At 33.9% G+C, this 20,111-nt stretch overlaps 1 protein-coding gene across 11 annotated transcripts in view; it reads right to left on the minus strand.

Moving 5' to 3' along the window:
- ZC3H11A (zinc finger CCCH-type containing 11A) overlaps positions 1-20,111 on the minus strand; it is a 32,605-nt gene that overhangs the window by 6,658 nt on the left and 5,836 nt on the right. For 2 of the 11 annotated variants that reach the window (XM_033093706.1, XM_033093703.1), the window contains exons 2-13: positions 19,916-19,969; positions 18,515-18,572; positions 12,793-12,990; positions 11,608-11,727; positions 8,767-8,890; positions 7,944-8,147; positions 7,706-7,822; positions 7,361-7,441; positions 6,423-6,533; positions 5,419-5,481; positions 3,965-4,057; positions 3,212-3,280 (exon numbers count right to left, since the gene is read on the minus strand). In XM_033093706.1, coding sequence (XP_032949597.1) covers positions 3,212-3,280; positions 3,965-4,057; positions 5,419-5,481; positions 6,423-6,533; positions 7,361-7,441; positions 7,706-7,822; positions 7,944-8,147; positions 8,767-8,890; positions 11,608-11,727; positions 12,793-12,846 — 1,036 coding nt within the window. In that variant the 5' untranslated portion in view covers positions 12,847-12,990; positions 18,515-18,572; positions 19,916-19,969. Of the gene's footprint in view, positions 1-3,211; positions 3,281-3,964; positions 4,058-5,418; positions 5,482-6,422; positions 6,534-7,360; positions 7,442-7,705; positions 7,823-7,943; positions 8,148-8,766; positions 8,891-11,607; positions 11,728-12,792; positions 12,991-18,514; positions 18,975-19,904; positions 19,970-20,111 lie in introns of those variants that run through there. The other 9 variants (XM_033093701.1, XM_033093699.1, XM_033093709.1 and 6 more) reach the window with 6 other exon arrangements.

Genomic DNA, 20,111 nt, shown 5'->3' on the forward strand with positions numbered 1-20,111 from the left:
GGCAATTAAAATGATCAAAAATACATTACTTTCCATCTCAATTTTAGAATACTGCATGTTTCAGGTAGTGGCCCTCAAGGAAAACTCTTAGGGAGGCAAAAATTTCTGATTTGGATTTCCATGCAGAAATTTATTTTTGAGGAACCTGGAAGCCATTTACTAGTTGGGGAAACTTGTCATTATAAATCTTACCAGTAAAAATAGCAACAAATTAATTTTTCCATTCACTCATTGCTATAAACACGTGCTGATACTGTGCTAGAAATGAAATGCTAAGCAAAATACAATCTCTGCCCACATGTAGGTTACAGTCTAACATACCAATAATGAATCAAAGAAGTATGATAATGATAACTTTGATAAAGTAAGTATAATGCTATATAGGTGCATGTAGCAAGAACACCAATCTTTGTCTAGGAACTGTTTGAAGGAAGCTTTACAGAGGAAGTAATATTTAAGTGATATTTAAAGGATAAAAATGGGAAAGGCACAGAGATTGGCAGGCCACTGAGCTATTTTTAATGATACATTAATCATTCTACATCTCTTTAAAGCTCAAGCTGCACACTTGACAGATATGCATATTCTCATTACTAAAGGGCTAAAGAAAGAAATAATGAAGTGATGTGGAAGAAACAAGAATTTGGGGATTATACAAACACACATTTAATCACTAAATAACAGCTTTCAATGCAAGATTGAAAACAAAAAATATCCTTTTCGATTCAACCTTAAACACGCCATGTTCTGTCTCACCTTCTGAACCTCTGAATATGTGGTTCCTTCTACGTGGAATAGTCCCTACTGGTTTCTTTTCTGTTGCTTCCCAGTTAGTTTTAACTGAGTTCACCTTAGATCCTGACACCCTCCAAATCTAGTTTGCTTCTCAGATCACAGCACTGATCATACAATACCATAATTGACTGCTATTTCCAACCATACTAGACACTTCATGAGAACAGTGACTACATTTAGTTACCTGCAATATTTAAGTACAGTACTTGTTAGACAGGAATCACTTATTTACTGATTTCCTTAGGCTTTTAAAATGAAAATTCTTCCATTTCAAGATGTAGACTGATCTCAAAATTACCATTTCAAGAGAGTACAACATAAATGGTGACATGGAGACCATTTCCCTACCCTACGAAAATTTCATCAAAACTATAAAGACATTAAAAGTAGAATAAATCCACAATAGCAATGGAAAATAAGGATGTCACTGGCAGAGCATAAATCTTGAGCAATTTCTGAGACAATAAACAGATGTTGAATTTACAGAAAAACAGAAATAGATAAACTGTAGGAGTGAGATATTCTTCCCAGCAGAGCCAAAGAAAACTGCCAAACTAGTATGAAAAGCAATAGTGGGTAGAAATTTAAGGATGGCTTATAGACCCCCATAGAACAGTTGGGCCAGTCATGACTTTCTGAAAACTGCACCCTAAAAAGAGAATATGCTGGGGAAGGGAGCACATTATGAGGATGCTGGGGCTGGAGAAAAAGAAGAGCATGAAAAATTTCAGGCTTTTACAAATGCCCAGCAGGAAAAGGGAGATGGTGCGGGAAGAAAGCAAAAAGCAAAGCTAGAAAGTCTTTCTTACGGTAGTAATTGTATCGGCCCCCAAGCCTTCCAGCCTGCAACCCATACGAGCTGCCTTTTAGTGGTACGTACCCTCTCCATTTAGGCAGACATTTTAAGTCAGGTCTCAGCCAAAAGAGAGGACTACTTGGAAAAAAGACTTTTAGAATCACAGAGGAAACCTAGACCAGGTACTTACAATTATGGAAAAGCAACAACGTTAAAAACGAACCAAAATATGTAGAGTGTGATAAAGTAGAAAATATCTCTCTCACACACACCCACACACACAACTTTTTTAAAATTTAAATTAGAAACCCCAGAGCAGCTAGAAATCAGGGAGTAAAAACAGGACTGAACAATAAAAAAAAGACAAGGCTGGTTGAAAATCAGCCATCTAGAACAGGGATGGCAAACTGATCTCCATGGGACAAATCTGGCCATGGTCTGAATTTTAGAAATAGAGTTTTATTCGAACACAGCCGGTTATTCATTTACATGTTGCATATGGCTGCTTTCACACTATAATGGCAGAGTTGAGTACTTGTGACTGAGACTGTGGACTGCGAAGCCTAAAATATTTACTATCTGACCCTTTGCAGAAAAAGTTTGTCAATTCCTAACCTAGAAAATAAAGCCAAGCAAAGATCATAAAAAGTGAGACAAAAAACCCAAAGGGATGGATTGTATGAAGGCATGGTTAAGACCGGTGGAGCATGCCCCAAAACTCCAACATCTAACAAGAATTCCATAAAGAGAAAACAGAAAGGTTGTTTACAAAGGAATACGAATATGTGACATCATCAGATTCCCTTTTTATAAGTGTTGGTAAAATCTTAATCTCCAAATTAGGTAAAAATCAAATGAAAAAGGAAAAGCACAGGCTAACACCATTCATAAATATAGATATAAAAATTAAAAAGCATCCAACTGAATCCAGTAACATATAAATAAGCTAAATAGTTGAGTACATGGATGTTCGTTTTATTATTAAATTGTACACATATATATATGCACTTATGTAGTTATATCTAGCAATTTAAACAGTTTAAAAATTAGAGTACAGGAAGAATATGAAGAAGAAAATTAAAATTACTTAAAACCTTAATACCCAGATAAAACCAACGTTAATATTCTGGTGTATTTTTTTGCAGTGTTTTATCTAGGGATATATTTTCAAATCGAAATCATCTTATACATATGGACTTCTTCCTGAGAATAAGTTTCTATTATAAGAAAATAAATTTCATAAAAAGAATAAAAATTTTTTAAAACCCCAAACCTCTTATTTTACCCTAAGGCAATGTGTTCTTTTACAACTCTTTTTCATTACTGTTCAGAACATGACTTTTCATGACAGTAATTATTTTAGTACATTAACTACCCTAATTTAATTCTTTTTTGTAGGATATTTATGTTGTTTCTAATTTCCTATTATCAAAGCTATGATGAACAATCATTATGCCATTTTTAAGTACAAAAAGAGAATTCATACCAGAGTAATCAATTACTTAAAAAACAAACAAAACCACAAAAACCATAAATCACAAGCCCTAACTTAACTCAAAAGGTAAACAGGAGAACAGTAAAGATTTTACAGCAAGGAAAAAATATATCAAAAACTGGTACCTGCTGCCTCCTCATTGTTTGGACCAGCTGATATGCCTAATCGTTCCCTCAGAGACTTGGAAACTTGAGCTATTAAAAAAAAAAAAAAAAATTAAACCAAAAGTAGAACAGAGGCTTTTTATAGGTCAAATATCTTTTTCAAAGGTCACAAATTAGTCTTCCAATGCAAATGCTTTTTTAAAATGTCTCCAGGTCTTAAACTTTTCTTTCTACAGTAAGATCTATGGAAATCATGGATTCCTTAGAGCTCTCTGGAGAGCTTAAAAATTTCTCTTTCTTTAGATCTGAAAAGCAAAACTCTGAATTTAATAAAGTAATTTTGTTACTACATAACCTTCTAAAATCTTATTGGCATCAAAAGGTCTTCTCTCCCAAGATCTATTTGAATATGCTCTTTAGTTATGAGAGTCTTCAATATAATTGATAGGCAAAGAGCAAGGGAAACTGGCTACAAATTTTGTGCTTCCATAAACACTGTGTACTTTTCCTGCCACAGAATTAATCACAATATATAAGTATTCCTATCTGCCATTATACTGTAAGCTCCTGAGGATTGTGATGGTGTTTATTTTATCCAAAGGTGTTTACCTAGAATCTAGAACAGTAAACACTCAAATGTGTGAATGAATAAAATGGATACCAAAAATAATCTAATTTATCTGAACAAGAGTAACAAACAATACCCATTAACACTACAGGACACAAGTGTCAGGAACACACACACACACACACAGTGCACTGCAACAAAGGTACCTTTCTTTGGTGTTTGGTCAGTTTCTGGAGCGTCAACTTTCTTCCCTAGCCTCTGTGCAAGGCTACGCTTTAATGGAGGATCACTGTCGCCACCTATAAACAGAGGAAACTTAGTTTAGGAGTTCAAGTCAATTTCTAGCAAGGTCAAGAAATATAGGCAAAAACCTACAATGTGAAATACTTCTTTAAGTTTTCTGCATTTATTAATATATGGTGTGTTCATTCACTTGCTTCCTTAGTACTCAGTGTTAGAGAAGCAACAAAAATGTCCCAAAAACAAAGAGGTAAAGAAAGGGGCAAAAATTAGAATGTACAAATTAATATTTACCTAATAACTGACTAAAACTACAAAAGATTTATAAGTCCTGGTTAAGGCTGAAATTCAGAATTAGGAATATATGAAAAAAAATCTTCATGTACAAAAAAATCTTAACTGGCCAAATGATGAATTCTAGTTAAATTTGTGGTTTAATGTACCAGGGATGATTAAGAGGACAGTAAAAGAATCACAAAATTGAAAATTTTTCTGTGAAATGAAGACTCTGAAGGCCAAACAGCCCTCAATTACAGATGAGAAATTTAAAGTTATGAAAGATTCTGTATCTTAGCCAATTAACCAATTAGCGATGGAGCCAAGTCCTGAACCAAGTTTCCAGACTCTTGGGTTCTTATATTAGACTGGTCAATACAAGTTGTTTAAATGTCATGAGTTGTTAAAACTTTGCTGGATTCCTTGACTAAAGATACAAACTTCGCAGGGTCCCATTAAAAACGCTACACAGGGAAATTGTAGCGTGAAAGACGCTACACAGGGTATGATTTTCTCTCTCCTCTCATTTATAATTTAAATATGAAACCCAAAATCACAAAGTTTACATCTATGCTGATATTAAAATAGCTTATTTCTATATATTTTTTTTTTTACCAAAATTTCCCAGGCAGTGAGAATGGTATCAAAAGAAAACACAAAACGTAAGATTTCATATTTGTAAGCACATTTTAAAAGAGTATAAAGGAATCTATGTCAGAGAAGATTTTCAAAGTAATCCTTTTCAGACATACTAAAGTAGATACACAACTATTCAGTTAATAGAATAAAATACTTTTCTTCTAAATATGAACTAGCACTAATAAATTCAGCAACTGATTTATAGTAACTGGATATTTCTTTCCCCTCTAAAAACTCAAATTTCAATTTGTCCGTAGAAAGATATTCTTCAGTTTTTTAAACCTAGTACTTTCTAAAAAAAATTGGCCATAATCAAATAAATTATAACACTATAAAATTTTATGACTTTAATGTAAGGTGTAATAATGCACATGTGAAAAACATGAGGAAATTTTATGAGTACTTTCAGCCAAGAATACAGGGCATTTGTATAAAGAGAATTTTGGAGAGGGTATCATGTTAATACACAAACAAGCAGAAAACAAAGGTAATGCACAAAACTTACCTACTGAAAATTTTCGTTTCCCCAGTCTCTCAGTGAGACTCAATCTTACCATGGGTTCTTCTCCTAAAATGGCGAAAACAGAATTTCGCTACCATTAGCCAATTTTTCTGTATTCAGTACGTACTGATAGTAACATAAATCCACTCAGGCAGTCTCATGAAAATCAGATCTCAGTCTTAAGGTAGATTATCACATTAAAGATAAAAAAATTTAACCTATCAAATAATTTAAATAGCCAAATGCACAGCCCAAAGGGAAGCAATAGCACAGTACTAATTATTAATAGTAGCCAAGTATACAAAGACAAGTATACACAGACCACTGGACAATTACAGGCCAATCAGTCTCTCTGTTCCTGTTTGCCCACAGTGACACAGTGTGATGATGGGAGAAGGGGAGATAATCTCTATTTCCTATTTACCTTGGGTATGATGTGTAAATAGAACATAAAATTGATTCTTCTAATCAATTGTTTATAAACTCAACCTATACTTTTGCTTGTGCACTTCGATATACTAAGTAAAATCTTACTCCACTGCTAGCTAACTCTCCTATATAACCTTCTTTGATCACTCCAGAAGTGAGCTCTTTCCTCTGATTCTTTGTTGCCTGAATGGCACAAACATTTACCTGTACCTGCATATGATAATTACTTGTGTCATATTCCTTACTAGATTTAAAACTATTAAGGGAAATATTTCTGTAACTTAAAGGGTTTATTATAGTTCTTTATCCACAATGGGCAGTCAAAAAATTATGTTGAGTGGATACAAATAAACAGTAAATATAAAAGTTAAAGATACATATATGTGACAACTGCATGAGTTAAGAATTTCAACCTTTTAAATAGTCAAACGCACTAACTTCTTTTCATCCTTCTATCTGACCAACATACTGAACTCTTCCTGCAAATACATCAAAGGTAAAATAGACACAAGGATTTTGCTCTCCCAGTTATTCAAAACACATAGCCTGACAAACCTTAAGACCAACTTATACCTCACCTTGTTTGTTGGAAAGAGTTACTGTCCTCACCACAGTCCGGACATTCTCTTTTTCGAGACCTGGAATGGGCTGAGGTTGGAGTAAAAGACTGGAAACTCCTGAAGAACCTTCTAAATAAAGCAAGTCAAAAAACAGCGAATAATTTATGGAAAATAAAGCTATCTCATGTCAAGAAATTTTGATTTGTGACCAGGCAGTCCAACACAGACCACTGGACAACTACAGGCCAATCAGTCTCCCTGTTCCTGTTTGCCCAGTAACATAGCGTGGTGGTGGGAGAAGGGGAGATAATCCTTATTTCTTATCTTCCTTGGGTATGGTGTAAATAAAACATAAAATTGTTTTGAGTGACTTAGGCATTCAATCTACTTTTATTTACCAATAAGGCTAACATTCTAAAGTTAACCTCAAGAAGCACACCAGCTATCAGGTGTGTCAATTCAACTTTTTTTCTTCGAAATTCAATCATCTGCAAAACACAACTCCTATACAACAAGCTTTACCCAGAGAGTACTTAGAAATAACCACTTGATTCTCTCTAAATACTACTTTTCACACTGTAATTTTTAGGGTTGTAAATATATAAATGTATCAACAAGACTGAGGCAAGCTCCAGAAGAAAATCCTTGAGAAGAATTCATCTACTAAAAAATAAAGTTTTTCCTCGTTTAATATGGTTTATATACTGCTCTTTAGAGTTGTATTTCTCAAGATAAAGTTTTGGATTCTTTATTGCTTAGCTCTGGATAGTTAGGAACTGAAACACAGCTTTAATGAATTAAAAGAGCAATCATGATTTTAAGTAAGTCTGTGTTTTTTCTTCAAACCAGCCACAGAAGTCATTTTGGCTGATGCCAAGGGTTCTTATCATTGGAAGTGTCCTAAGTATTTTTTTTTTAGCAACACTCAACGATCTATGTCAAAACTGATTACTTACCACCTTGCTTCTTGGATTTTTCCTTCATTTTCTTTGACTTAATTTCCTCAAGAGTTTTTATTCCAAAATTCAAACATTCACCTGAGAAATGCAAATAGCAATCATATGAGGAATTAGCACCTTTCCACCTTTGCATTTTATTTGTACATAGCAGGCATTCAGATGTTTTCTAAATGAGTAAGACGAAGTATGTGTAAGAGTGTGTGTGTGGATAGGTGTGTAATGGGGGCAAGGAAGAGGGAGGTGGTGGTGATCGTGAACTATATTTCACAGGTAGTTTGGATACATTCAATACTGCTGTAAGATTTATGAGTAGGAACCTGCATCAATATATCCTCTTCTTACCTTGTTTTAAATTGACCCCAGGTTTCCGGGCAGAAGCCACTCGTAATCCATTATGAATTTCAGGAGTTGATTGCAGGGTAGGTGTTTTGGTTTCATCACCTTCCTCAGAAAACTGATCTGTATTATCAATATTTAAGGGAAATTTGCAATCAAGAACAGGCCTAGAGCTTTAATCCTGATTCTAATTCACTAAGTGACCTGATCACTTACTTGCCTTAAAGAAAGAGCTAAAACTTACCATCATCATCTTCATCATCATCTGCAGCATTGATTACAACTGGTGGATGTGTGGGACTAGGAACATTTTCTGAACTTTCTACTTTCATCACACTTCGCAGCTGAGGGGAGGGATTAGACTGGACAGACAATTTGTTCTGTTGAACTGTGAGCTGGCAAGCCTTCACTTCCTCTTCTGGTGACTCAGGCACAATGGGCAACACAGCTAGACATACAAAATTGTCATGCATCAACAAACTTTCTGTAAAAAGCTGGACAGTAAATATTACAGGCTTTGTAGATCTCTGTCTCAAGTACTCAACTCTGTAGCACAAAATTTGGCCACAGAAAATATGAAAATGAATGGGCATGGTTACATTCCAATAAAACTTTACATAACAGGTGGAGGAACAGATTTGCCAACCCTTGGCCCAGAGAATCAAGTTTCTTTCAAAAACCTCTATGGGTCTGATAAGAAAATAGGAATGAAGTAAGCTACAGTAATCTAAATTGTCATGCAAAAAACACTTGTGAGGCTGCATGGCTTTTGGCAACAGTTTCAATCGTGACCCTGCTACTTATCGGTTTATGAATGTGTATAAGTCATTTAACCTTAATAAAGTTCAGTTCCTTCATCTGTAAATGGAAATAATACCACTCTCTCAGAAGAGTATAACAAGGCAACATATATAAAGTACTTTGAACAGTGTACATAGTAGGTGTTCATTATATAGTAATTATTATTTTTAAATGAACAAGGCAACATATATAAAGTACTTTGAACAGTGTACATAGTAGGTGTTCATTATATAGTAATTATTATTTTAAAATGAAAAACATCTCACTTTTGCTTGGAGGTAGGAAAAGACCATCAACATAACGTCCTCTGTTGTGATGGAAAGCACAGTTTAGTTTTTGACATCCCATTGGTTGATTTTCCCAATAACAAGGAATCTCACTGCGTTTTTTCTGTAAGGGGAAAAACACATTGTTTTCAAATTAAAAAATGAAGTGCTGTTTTCTGGACAAAGTTCATATATGGTATTCAAAAATCTGAAACATGAGATGATTTTGAGCAGGAGGAAGAAGGGTTGCTGAAAGTCACAAGCTCTAAGCATGATGTAGAGATGAAGGGAGCTGGGAAGTGACTTATCTACTATTCTTCACTCCTTGCCCTCATCCTGGAACTCTAAATATCTACACTTAATTTAGAGATGCAGGATACTATCGTAGCTAAGATCGTGAAATCAAAGATAAGAGGGTTTGAATCTCTACTATGCTACTTATTGGCCATGTAATGTTTGACAATTTAGTATCTCTAAGTCTCACTTTCCACAGCTACAAAATGAGAGTAACAGTAGTTCTCTATTGATTTCTTATAAGTATTAAATGAAATAATACACATGACACATTTAGCACATAGAAAGGACTAAATAAACTAGTTATTATTTGAAGGTTAGAGTTCAAGGCTTTGAGAAAAACTTTCCCATTTGTGACTTCCCACAGTAAGGCACATGTAATACACTAAGGATGGTACTTTTCCTTCCCAAGCTACCTCACTCTTATGAAGGGAAACAAGGTAAAAAAGAAAAAAAAGAATGTCTGCGCATCTAGAATAAACTGCTACATTACAGCATATATGTCCAACAGAAATACATACATTAATTCTAATATATATATTAAATGTGTATAAAGAATATTCAAAGCAATACTATTTATAATAGCTCCAAAATGGAAATCCTAATGTACACCAACAGCCAAATGGATACACTGTAATAACTTCATACAATAAATGCTATCTGGAGCTTTGCTACACTTAATACCATAGAGGCAGAGTGAAAGAAGCCAGACACAAAAGAGCATATACTGTATGATTCTATTCACATAAAGATTAAAACAGGCAAAACTTCTCTACTCTATGGTAGAGTAGTCGGGATGGTGATTAGTTCTGGGGGTTTGGTTAGTGATGATGAAGGGGGAACACAGAGTGTTGGAAACGTTCTATTTCTTGATCTAGGTCAAGTACATTATTCACTTAGTGAAAACTCTTCAAGTTGTAAGATTATGATTTGTGCTCATTTCTATACATACTTTAACAAGTAGTTCAATAAAGAAAAAAAGACCTGATAAGCACTTCTGAAAAGTAACTATCCTGATTAATAATCTGCCTTATGTTGGCTCTCCTACCATAATAAGCAGCCTAGGGTTTAAAATTCCAGGAAAGAACCGCAGCATTGCTTCAGAAATTTTAAAATATGGAGAAGAGAAACAATAACCATTACAAGGAGACCCTTAAATGTATAAAAAGGGGCTAAGATCAAAGTCTACTATATTGATATTTGATAATATGCTGTGTTGGTAGGGATATGGAAGAATAACGTATACTGATAATGGAAATATAAAGTAGCTCAACAGCTTTGAAAGGCAATTTGGCAAAAACGATTTTAAAAATGTATGCCCTGAGTTTACTGCCACATGTATGGTTACCTACTTTTAAAAAGTAATCAAATACCTTTACCTTTCAAAGAACAAGTAAAATTTATTAGTTTCCTGTTATACCCCCAAAATAGGTATAACAGCTACCATTGTTTTTCAGATAGAAATAACAATTTCTCAATTCCTCTTTTTTCAAGGCAGAACCTAATGCCAATCTTCCTTACTCCTAAGTTTGGCTTTGCTTAAGTTTTTACTCCTTCCTGAGAAGCAATTTTCAAATTACTGGATGACTTCTATAACAGCATCCTCCATACACAAGGGTCACATGACATTTATTTGATCTGTTTAATATACTTAATGGATTTTGTTTCTAAATGAAAAGTAATGCACATATAATGAAGACGACTTGGAAAACAGAAATAAATGCCTGTTATACTATTACCCAAGAGAATCACATACTTCAGTATAGAATTCTTCTACTTAAAAAAAAAGAAAAAAAAAATTGTGGGTGCCCAGTTGGCTCAGTTGTTAGAGCGCAGTGCTCATAACACCAGTGTCGCCTTTTCGATTCCCACATGGGCCAGTGAGCTGCACCCTCCACAACTAGACTGAAGATAACAAGCTGCTGCTGAGCTGCTGGAGGGGCAGCCAGATGGCTCAGTTGGGAGCTCTCAACAACAAGGTTGCCAGTTCAATTCCCATACATGGGATGGTGGGCTGCGCCCTCCGCAACTAAAGATTAAAAATGGCAACTGGACTTGGAGCTGATGGGCCTTGGAGAAACACACTAATTTATTTTATTGTTCCCCAATAAAATAAAATTAAATTAAATTAAAAAAGAAAGAAAAAGAAAAAGAAAACGACTTGACTTGGAGCTGGAGCTGCTGCGCCCTCTACAACTATATTGAAAAAAAAACAATGACTTGACTTGGAGCTGATGGGTCCTGGAAAAACACACTGTTCCCCAATATTCCCTAATAAAAATTAAAAAAAAAAAAAGAAAAAGAAGAAAGAAATGCAAATACTCCCCAAATATGTCATTTTTACCAAACTGCCTTCCAGAAAAATGATACCAATTCATAATCCCTAACATCTAGATATTAAGTGAGCATTATAATAACGAATGACATAAATTTCACTAGATCATTTAAAAAAATTTAACTCACGTTATATAAAATGTCATTTCCCCAATATTTTTTTATTAGACCATCATAACACCAGACTAATTATAATACAAATTCAAAACTTACATCAATCTCCATGTGCCGAAACCTGCACACCTGTCGAAAACAGCGCCCTTCTTGCCATAATGTGCAAACAGTTTCATTTCCTAGTGCAGCTTCACAGTGACGGAATGGACAGCTGTCACCCTGTAAAGAAAGAAGAAAGAACTGTGGTACCGAAATAGAACCCAAGTAAAATGTTCATTATAACAGTTTCCTGTCACCTAGACAAACACAAAGGAGTAAGGAGAGCAAGGTAGAGGACAACTGAGATGTAGTAACAAGAATAATCAGCGATCAACAAATTTCTAATTTCCTACAACCTATTTCCTAACAGCACCCTTCATCTGATCTGACAAGAATGATACAACCTGAAAGATGGGGTTGAGAAAGACAAATGGGAGAATTAGATACTCTTTAAAAATATATTTTACAGTTCCTCTTCAATACTGTTTCATACATTCCAACTTGTACAATTAGCTTTTGACAGAAAATCAGAAAAGAAGTTAACGGATTAGGATTTAAGTATAATCTCATGGTTCACTATATACTTTATACAATGGTGTTATCTGAAACAAAAAGCTACTGTTGTGTAAACCTTTGCTCAAAACTGGTCATTTTAAACACAGCACCAAGATTATTTAAGGAAAGTTTTATTTATAGAACTAGTCATAAAGAAACAACAAAAAACAGCAGATAAATCTAAACGGAGCTATGGTAGAATCAAGCAGAAAACCGGGAAGTTTTGACAAAGAAAAAGCAAAAAAGCTACAAAAGCATTTAGAAGATGGCTTTAGTATTCAGCAGGCAATCTGAAGAAATAAGTCAAATTCAATCCATGATAGTTTCTAGAGTTACAGTACAACCCACCCATTCATTTAATACGATAAAAACAAAATTGCAAGCCACACGCCAAAGTGCCCCTAATTCCAAGGGCACCCTGAACAGATTAATTACAGGTAAGAGACCACTGAATGATGACTAAATGCTATGGACCTCTTCACTTTCATAGAACAGGAAGCACATAAAATGACAAGGGAAAAAAATGAAGAATGAATTATCCTAGGAATGCTATCCTTTACTAAAAAAACTGACAACAGATAAACAGTTCAGAAAAACAAAACAAAAACTTAGTATGCTGGGAAAATCTTATCCAATTTTATTAGGGCAATCATAGAAAAAACTGATTTAGTTAGAGATTCCAATTCTTACTTTGGTGCATGTAGAATAGAAAAAAAAATAGCAGTCTTCTCCTTGATTGGGCATGCTGGTTAGGTCCTTAGATCAGAGGTGGCTTCTTGAAAACAAGCCACTGCTTCCACAAGGCGAGGACCAGCTTCAAGTCCTCTTGAAACGGGTTAATCTTCCAAAAGACAACTCAATCACAGAAATCGTCTTTAAAATGTAATCCTAAAATGAGGAGACAATGAATTGAAGCATTTCAGGTAAATTTCTTCCAACTTCCTCCTCCAAATCACCTGAATAATTAAATCACATTATTAAATCCAAAATTTAATAGTAATAATATGTACTTGCCTATACAGACCCTTGTGAACAGATTCATAGTTTATTCTTATGTGATACTGTACATTCTCATCTACACTGTAAAATTTTTGTTAAGGATAGCCATGCCCTTTTTTCTTTTGTAGTCTCTGGTGCTTTTTACACTGCTTCAGCATAAAATTAAATAAGCATTGCTAACTCAACAAATGATCTATATTTTAGATTATAATGGGACTTAGATTATTTTACACAAAATACTTGCTAAATCTACATTTCTGACATGTTAATTTCTTTCATCTGACAAAAATTTCAGTATTTTCACGAGCATTTTTGTTATTTCAAAAATATATAATTAGAAGTAGGTGGATATAATCATATGTAGGTGGATAAAACCTCTTGAATGACTGGTGAAGCAATTACCCCTGAAAACATCTGTAGAGCTAGCTTATATAATGAAGATGGCCAAAGAGTTGCACACCATTCACAAACAAGGAGCAAAAGAAGTCCTTGGAGTTCTTCCTATAAAATATAGTTGGCTCTTGAACAATGCAGGATGAACTGCGCAGGTCAACTTATAAGTGAATATTTTCAATTGACCCTCAGGGTTCAAACTCACGTTATACAAGGGTCAACTCCAAGGTGGAACACCATGTATGCAGAGGGCTGACTATAGTTATAAGCTGATTTTTTACTACAAAGGCAATTTTCATGGAGAAAGGATAGTCTTTTCAATAAATAATGCTGGAATGACTGAATACCTGCATGGAAAAACTACATCTAGACACAGACCTTACACGTGTTACAAAAATTAAAATGGATCATAGAGCTAAACATAAGATGTGAAACTACACAACTCTTGGAAGATAACACAGGAGAAAATCCAGATAATCTTGGGTGTGGCAGTAACTTTTTAGATACACCAAATGCACAATCCATGAAAGAAAAGACTAAGTTGGACCTCACAAAACTCAAAAACTTCCACTCTGTGAAAGCACCATTAAGAGGATGAAAAGACAAAGTCACAGACTGGGAGAAAAAAAAAATCTCTGCAGAAACGCGTAACTGATGAAGGACTGATATCCAAAATATACAAAGAACACTTAAAACTCAACAGTAATTGTTAATTTTTAATAAAAAATGGGCAATAAAAGATCTAAACAGACACCTCAGCAAGGAAGACATACAGATGGCACATAAGCATAGGAAGAGATCATATGCTTGTCAATGTCAACATTGCATGTCATTAGGGAGTCAAAAATTCCTTTTAGAATAGCTAAAATTCAAATGCAAATGCTGGTGAGGACGTGAAACAACAGGGAAGAAATCTGGGAGAACATACACCAAAACAGTGGTTACTGCCAGGGTGGTAGGATTATAGGTACCTATTTCTTATTTTGTTTAATGCTCAGAATAACATTAATTTTTTTAATATAATGCAACATACACATAAAAAAATTTAAATCTGCCCTTACTGGCCTGACCATCACTGATCCACTACAGAATGGGTCATGGGTTGGACGTTTAATAGCACCTCACTGATCCATTAGCAGGATTCCCCTGGCCCCAAACCCCAGGGAGGTTTCTACATTCTTGGGTACAGGAGGCATTCTACATTCATGGATACACCAAAAGGTATCAAGTCTTTAAGAGATAGTGGAGTAACACATACCAAAAAGGAAAAGTAGATAAGAATGAAAAAGTTTTACAATAGAAACATTTTTTAGAAAAGGAAAGAAAAGACTTAGAGATCAATTTCATTCCTGAAATCAACATCCCAAAGAAGATACATGAAGGAAGACCCCCTTCCCAACATGTTAATCAAACAACAAAATGGTACTTATGAAATAGCAACAAAATAGCACATTTGGGTTTTTATTCCTTCTTTTTTTTACAAATTAGGCTCTGCAAAACTCCCTCAGAGATAGGCAAGGCATGGCGAGATTGAATCCTGAGTGTATGGGCACTCCCTTTCTAATGTTTTAACAGTTCCTTCATATATCTGTTTTACACATTGAGCTTCTACAACTTTCAGTAGGGGTAAAGAAGGAATATAACTGCTATTCAAGAAAATGGCAAAACAAAATCTAGAGATTAAAAATTGACAGTAATCACTACTGCCCCAAATAAAAACCCAAACCAAGATGCATACTGATATATTTCTTAAGTTTTAAAAGGAAAAATACATAAGTATCCAGGATGCCAAGAAAAACCTGATTACTTTTGAACAGAAAATAGCTGTCTGAAAGGCCAAGATGACTAATTGGCCCTCTCCCACCCCATCCCTGAATTAATGTAGGAAAAAAGAAATTCCTTTAAAATCCTCAAGCTCTCAGAAAGTTTTAAAAAACATAGTTTGATACAAATGAACACATCATTATGACAAAAAAGAGTGGGAACAAGAGAAAGCTTAAAAAGAAGAAAACTCAAATTTCTTTCAAAATTTGAAAGAAGAAAACTCTCTTCTTTCAAAGATTTTCAAATTAAAGAAATTTTGAAAGTCGGAGAAAGACAAATACTGTATGATCTCACTTATACGTGGAATCTAAAGAACTGAATAAATGAGCAAAGTAAACAAAAAAAATTTTCTTTTGAAATCTCTTTTCAAATCTAAAGGGATAAACATTTATTAAAAAAAACACAACAAATTAATTACAAAATATCACCGTCAGGTCATCTCCCAAAATACAAAGAGATATCAATACGAAATGAAAGGTATATTAACATGAAAATAATTCCAGAAGATTCAATTTCTATACAACGGAAATTCTAAAAGGAAGGAATGGAATTGGTAGAGATAATAAAAAATACAAGAAAATTCCCCTAAACTGGATGAAGTTGAAACTTTTTAAAAAGGTGCTCATCAAATGCCAGGCAGAAATTTTCTTTAAAGACATCTCTATACCACAGATATGTTAAAAGTTTTGAATTCCAATGATAAAAACAGAATCATACAGACTTCTAGGGAAAAAAGCAGACTGATGACAAGGGGGAGGAAAAAAATCAGACTTAACGTTTGACTTCTTAACTGAATCTCTAAATGTCAATAGACAAAATGCTAAGCATTCAGAATTTAAGGGAGAGATTATGACTTTAGATTTAGCCTTTCCAACTACATTGCTAGATTTCAGGACTTGGAAGAAGTTTTTAGACATGAAAGAGTCTCAAAAAGCATATGATCTATGTACTCCATATATTTTTGAACAAATTAACTTAAGGAACTAGTTTAATCTGAGAAAGAAAATTTAGAAAAAAACTCAGTAAAAGAAAAAGAACAAAACCATGTCACAGGCACTATTTCACTGCTTTCTAAAAAATCTTTAAAACAACTGCTTTGGATATCCGATTTATGACACAGTTGATAAATCTTGATTAAAGCAAATTGAAGCACAGTATATTAAGAGTAGCATCACATTATCAAAACAGGTTTATTCCAGGGCTAAGAATGGCTTAACATTAGGAAATTCAATACATGAATAGAGTAAAGGGGGGTAAAAACAAAAACAGTGGATGTATCTTAAGATTTGAAAAAGAAAAAAATGGTAAAAAAGGAAAAAAGCATTTAAAGTGGTTTTTTTAAATTAAAATGGCTGGAAAAAACCCAACAAACTAAAATGCAACATCTACTGCTGATAAAAACTCTTAGTAAATTACAAGTAACCTGCTTAGCATAAATGCACTTAATCATTAGGAACCATCAGCACAGGCAACATGATAAAACACTAGAGGTAAGGCTCACTCAAGGCAAATAAAAAAAGAACACTGTCTCCACTATTATTCAACACTGTTGCAAGAGAGTCTAACATAAACAATACGGGGGGGGGGGGGTATAATGACTATAGAGGATGAGGCAAAAATTTTAGTATCTGCAGATTATATGCTTGCAAACTAGAAACTCTAACAAGCAACCAAAAAATGTTTAAGATGATAAAATCAGTAAATTTTCTAGATGCCAGCAACAATCATTCAGTAAGTAACAGCGTCCCATTCACAATAAAACTATAAAATATATAGGAATAAAATGAAGAAGTATACAAGACCCACATTAAATTAAAAAGAAAACCAAAAAAATCAAAAAACCGAAGACCTGGATAATGGAGAGATAATGGCTTAAAGAAGTTTACTTTACCCCCAAATAATGTATACATTCAATGCAACTCAAGTCAAAATCCCAATGAGAGTTTATTATTGAAACTTGACAGACTACAAAAATCACCTAGAATAACTGAGAAGAATAAAGAAAATTTAAAAAAGAATAAAGGCCTTACTCTACCTGATATTATAGTAGAGGTGAAATACAACATTTAAATGTAATACTGGCAAATAAATGAGTACAAGATCAAGAATTCAAGTGAGTCTATGAATAAATGTGATTCATGAAAAAGTGGCATTTGAAATTAACAAAAATTTGGCCACCAATTTGGAAAAAAAATTCTATTCCATACAAAAACGTTCCAAGGGAATAAAAGCAAGGACTACAAATTGGCTTTAGCTCACTAATTAAAGCACTATACTAAGACTGGATTCATAACTGCGTTCAACAAAAGAGCAAGCTATACTTGACATTGTCTACTATGCTTCTGTGAGGGAGAGGCAATGTCATACAATATAATCCCTAGGTTACATTTTAAATATAAAAAATACAACTATCCAAGCACTCGGAAAATATGTACGGCATTTTTTTATACTAGGAAAATATGTATGGTATTTTTTTCATAAGATCAGGATGATAAAAAACCTTTCCTAGCATGATACCAGTTAAAAATCTTTACAAAATTGGTAGATTTGCCTACATAAAACGAAAAACATTTATATAGCAAAAGATCTATCAGCAACATGGCCAAAGATTAGTATCTTTACTAAAAGGGAGTGTCAAGAACTTTTACAAAACAAAAAGACCTCATTAATTATTCAGTAAATTGGTACAACCTCTTTAGAATGAATTCTAACAATTCTACAAATTCACATCTGAGAACTGGTTCTAAGCAACAGTGCACATAGATGTGTGTATAGGGTTGTTACTGCATGTGGGGCTATTTTTGTTTTTAATGGGAAACCCAAATGTCTATCAATGAAGGATGTTAAATTATGGCACCGCCATATAAAGCCACCCCGCACAGTCATTAAAAAAAGATGAGGCAGGGCTATATGTATGGACATGGAACTATGGGTGACAAACTATTAACAGTACTTTTCTCTGAGGAGGTGGAATTACAGGGAGATTTCACCTTGGCTACATTTTTACCTTTTTTATAATGTGCATGTATTACCAAAAAAAGAGGGATATTTCTATCACAAAACCAAATACTTGTAAACAATTACAAGAAAAAAATGTCTTGACAATGGCTAATTTCTTACTGATCCAGGAAAATTACGTCTTAAATTACAAAAATGTTCACTCCCTTAATGAGGAAAAACCCATTTCCACACTTACATTAGCTGGTTGCTCTCAACTGGAACGTCTGTCTTCACTGAGTTCCAATCTATCACGCCTGTAGGTCGAACCAACACTCAATCCATGAATTAATAATAATGAGGCAGAAAGAATTTTCCTCCTCACATTGCCAAGGAAACCTCTCAGCCACAATTCAAACACAGGACGTGTTTTTAAAACATTTCCCAACTACTGGGAGATTAAGTCCATTCGAATAACCTTTGTCAGACTGGAGACAGCTAGGGCTAGTTATCTCCTCAAAAACAAAAACAAAAACAAAAATAAACAAAAAAAGAGTTCATTTAAAGATGAACTTGAGAGTCAAAGGATTATTTTTTTTTAAAAATCCATCTTCCATAGCCGAACAATAGAATTTAAAAAGAAAAAAAGAAAAAGAAAAAATTAAAAAGAACATCAAAATTCAATAAGATCCAATTTCTGGTCTTCAAGATTTCTTCACCTATTAAGAAAAAAACAGAAACCTTCCCCCATCTTTATTATCTGTATAATAAAAGCATACTTGTATGTAAAAATATAAGTGTTTTATGTATATAATATACATATATACTAACTGGCTTATACACACACGCACACATACACAAATGTGCAGAAATAAAACATTTGGGTAAGTTTCCCCTTTTAAAACACACTACAAAAGCCTTTAGGTTTGGGTTCATTATAAAAGTAGTGAACTTATACCAAAGTATCATGAAGTATATTAATATATTACACAAAATTTTGCCCAGCCCACAAAATAAAGATGAAAGGAAGTCCTTACACATATATCAACACGTATAATATGGATGTATGGATATCATCATCTTTATCATCTTCAGGGAGTGTTTAACCAAAAAAGATAGAAACGTATAATTACAGAGTAACTACAGAGTGGTGCAGCAAGCTGTAGAAGGCAGAGCAGCATTATAGCCATACTGAACTGGCACTGTCAAAATACTGCAAGTTTCTATCTAAGTGCAGATTTTTTTTCTTTTATAGTAACACCAGTGTCAACTGGCATGAAATTCAATATTGGCCCTGCAAAGGCTTGCTTCTGCAGACTGTTTCAAATTCTTACTAGTGATGGCTACAACTAAAGTTGTTGTAATTATCCATTTACTCCAGTTAGTAAAAGGGTAAACTTTTGAAGTTGAAATTTCATTCCACAATGGTACATTTACCATTTAAGAATTTCAAAAACAAAAAGGAAAAAAACCAAAAAAAACCCAAAAACGATTTTGATACATAGAAATGAATTCTAAATTTTGAAACCAGTCCAGTAACAAAGCAATTTTGATTCTCATGTAAGAAATACTACATTATTTCTAGGCTAAATCTTGCCAAATACTATCCAAGACAAAACTAAAATCAAAACTTAAAAAAAAGTGGACACCTTTTACTCACACTTAATACTAGTCAATTTTCCAGGAAATTTTTGGGCAGGGAATATCCCCAAATCTAAAATGAAAAAAAGGAAAAATTGGGATCTTACATTAGTTATTCAGTCTGAAACTTTTAATAGACTTTTACTAAAAGTCATCAATTTCAGGCCTCCCACTCAATCACAGAAATATACTTTCAGAGTGGAAAGGGACCTTAA

Source organism: Rhinolophus ferrumequinum, chromosome 22 (assembly GCF_004115265.2).
Source record: "Rhinolophus ferrumequinum isolate MPI-CBG mRhiFer1 chromosome 22, mRhiFer1_v1.p, whole genome shotgun sequence".
NCBI classification, from domain to species: Eukaryota; Metazoa; Chordata; class Mammalia; order Chiroptera; family Rhinolophidae; genus Rhinolophus; species Rhinolophus ferrumequinum.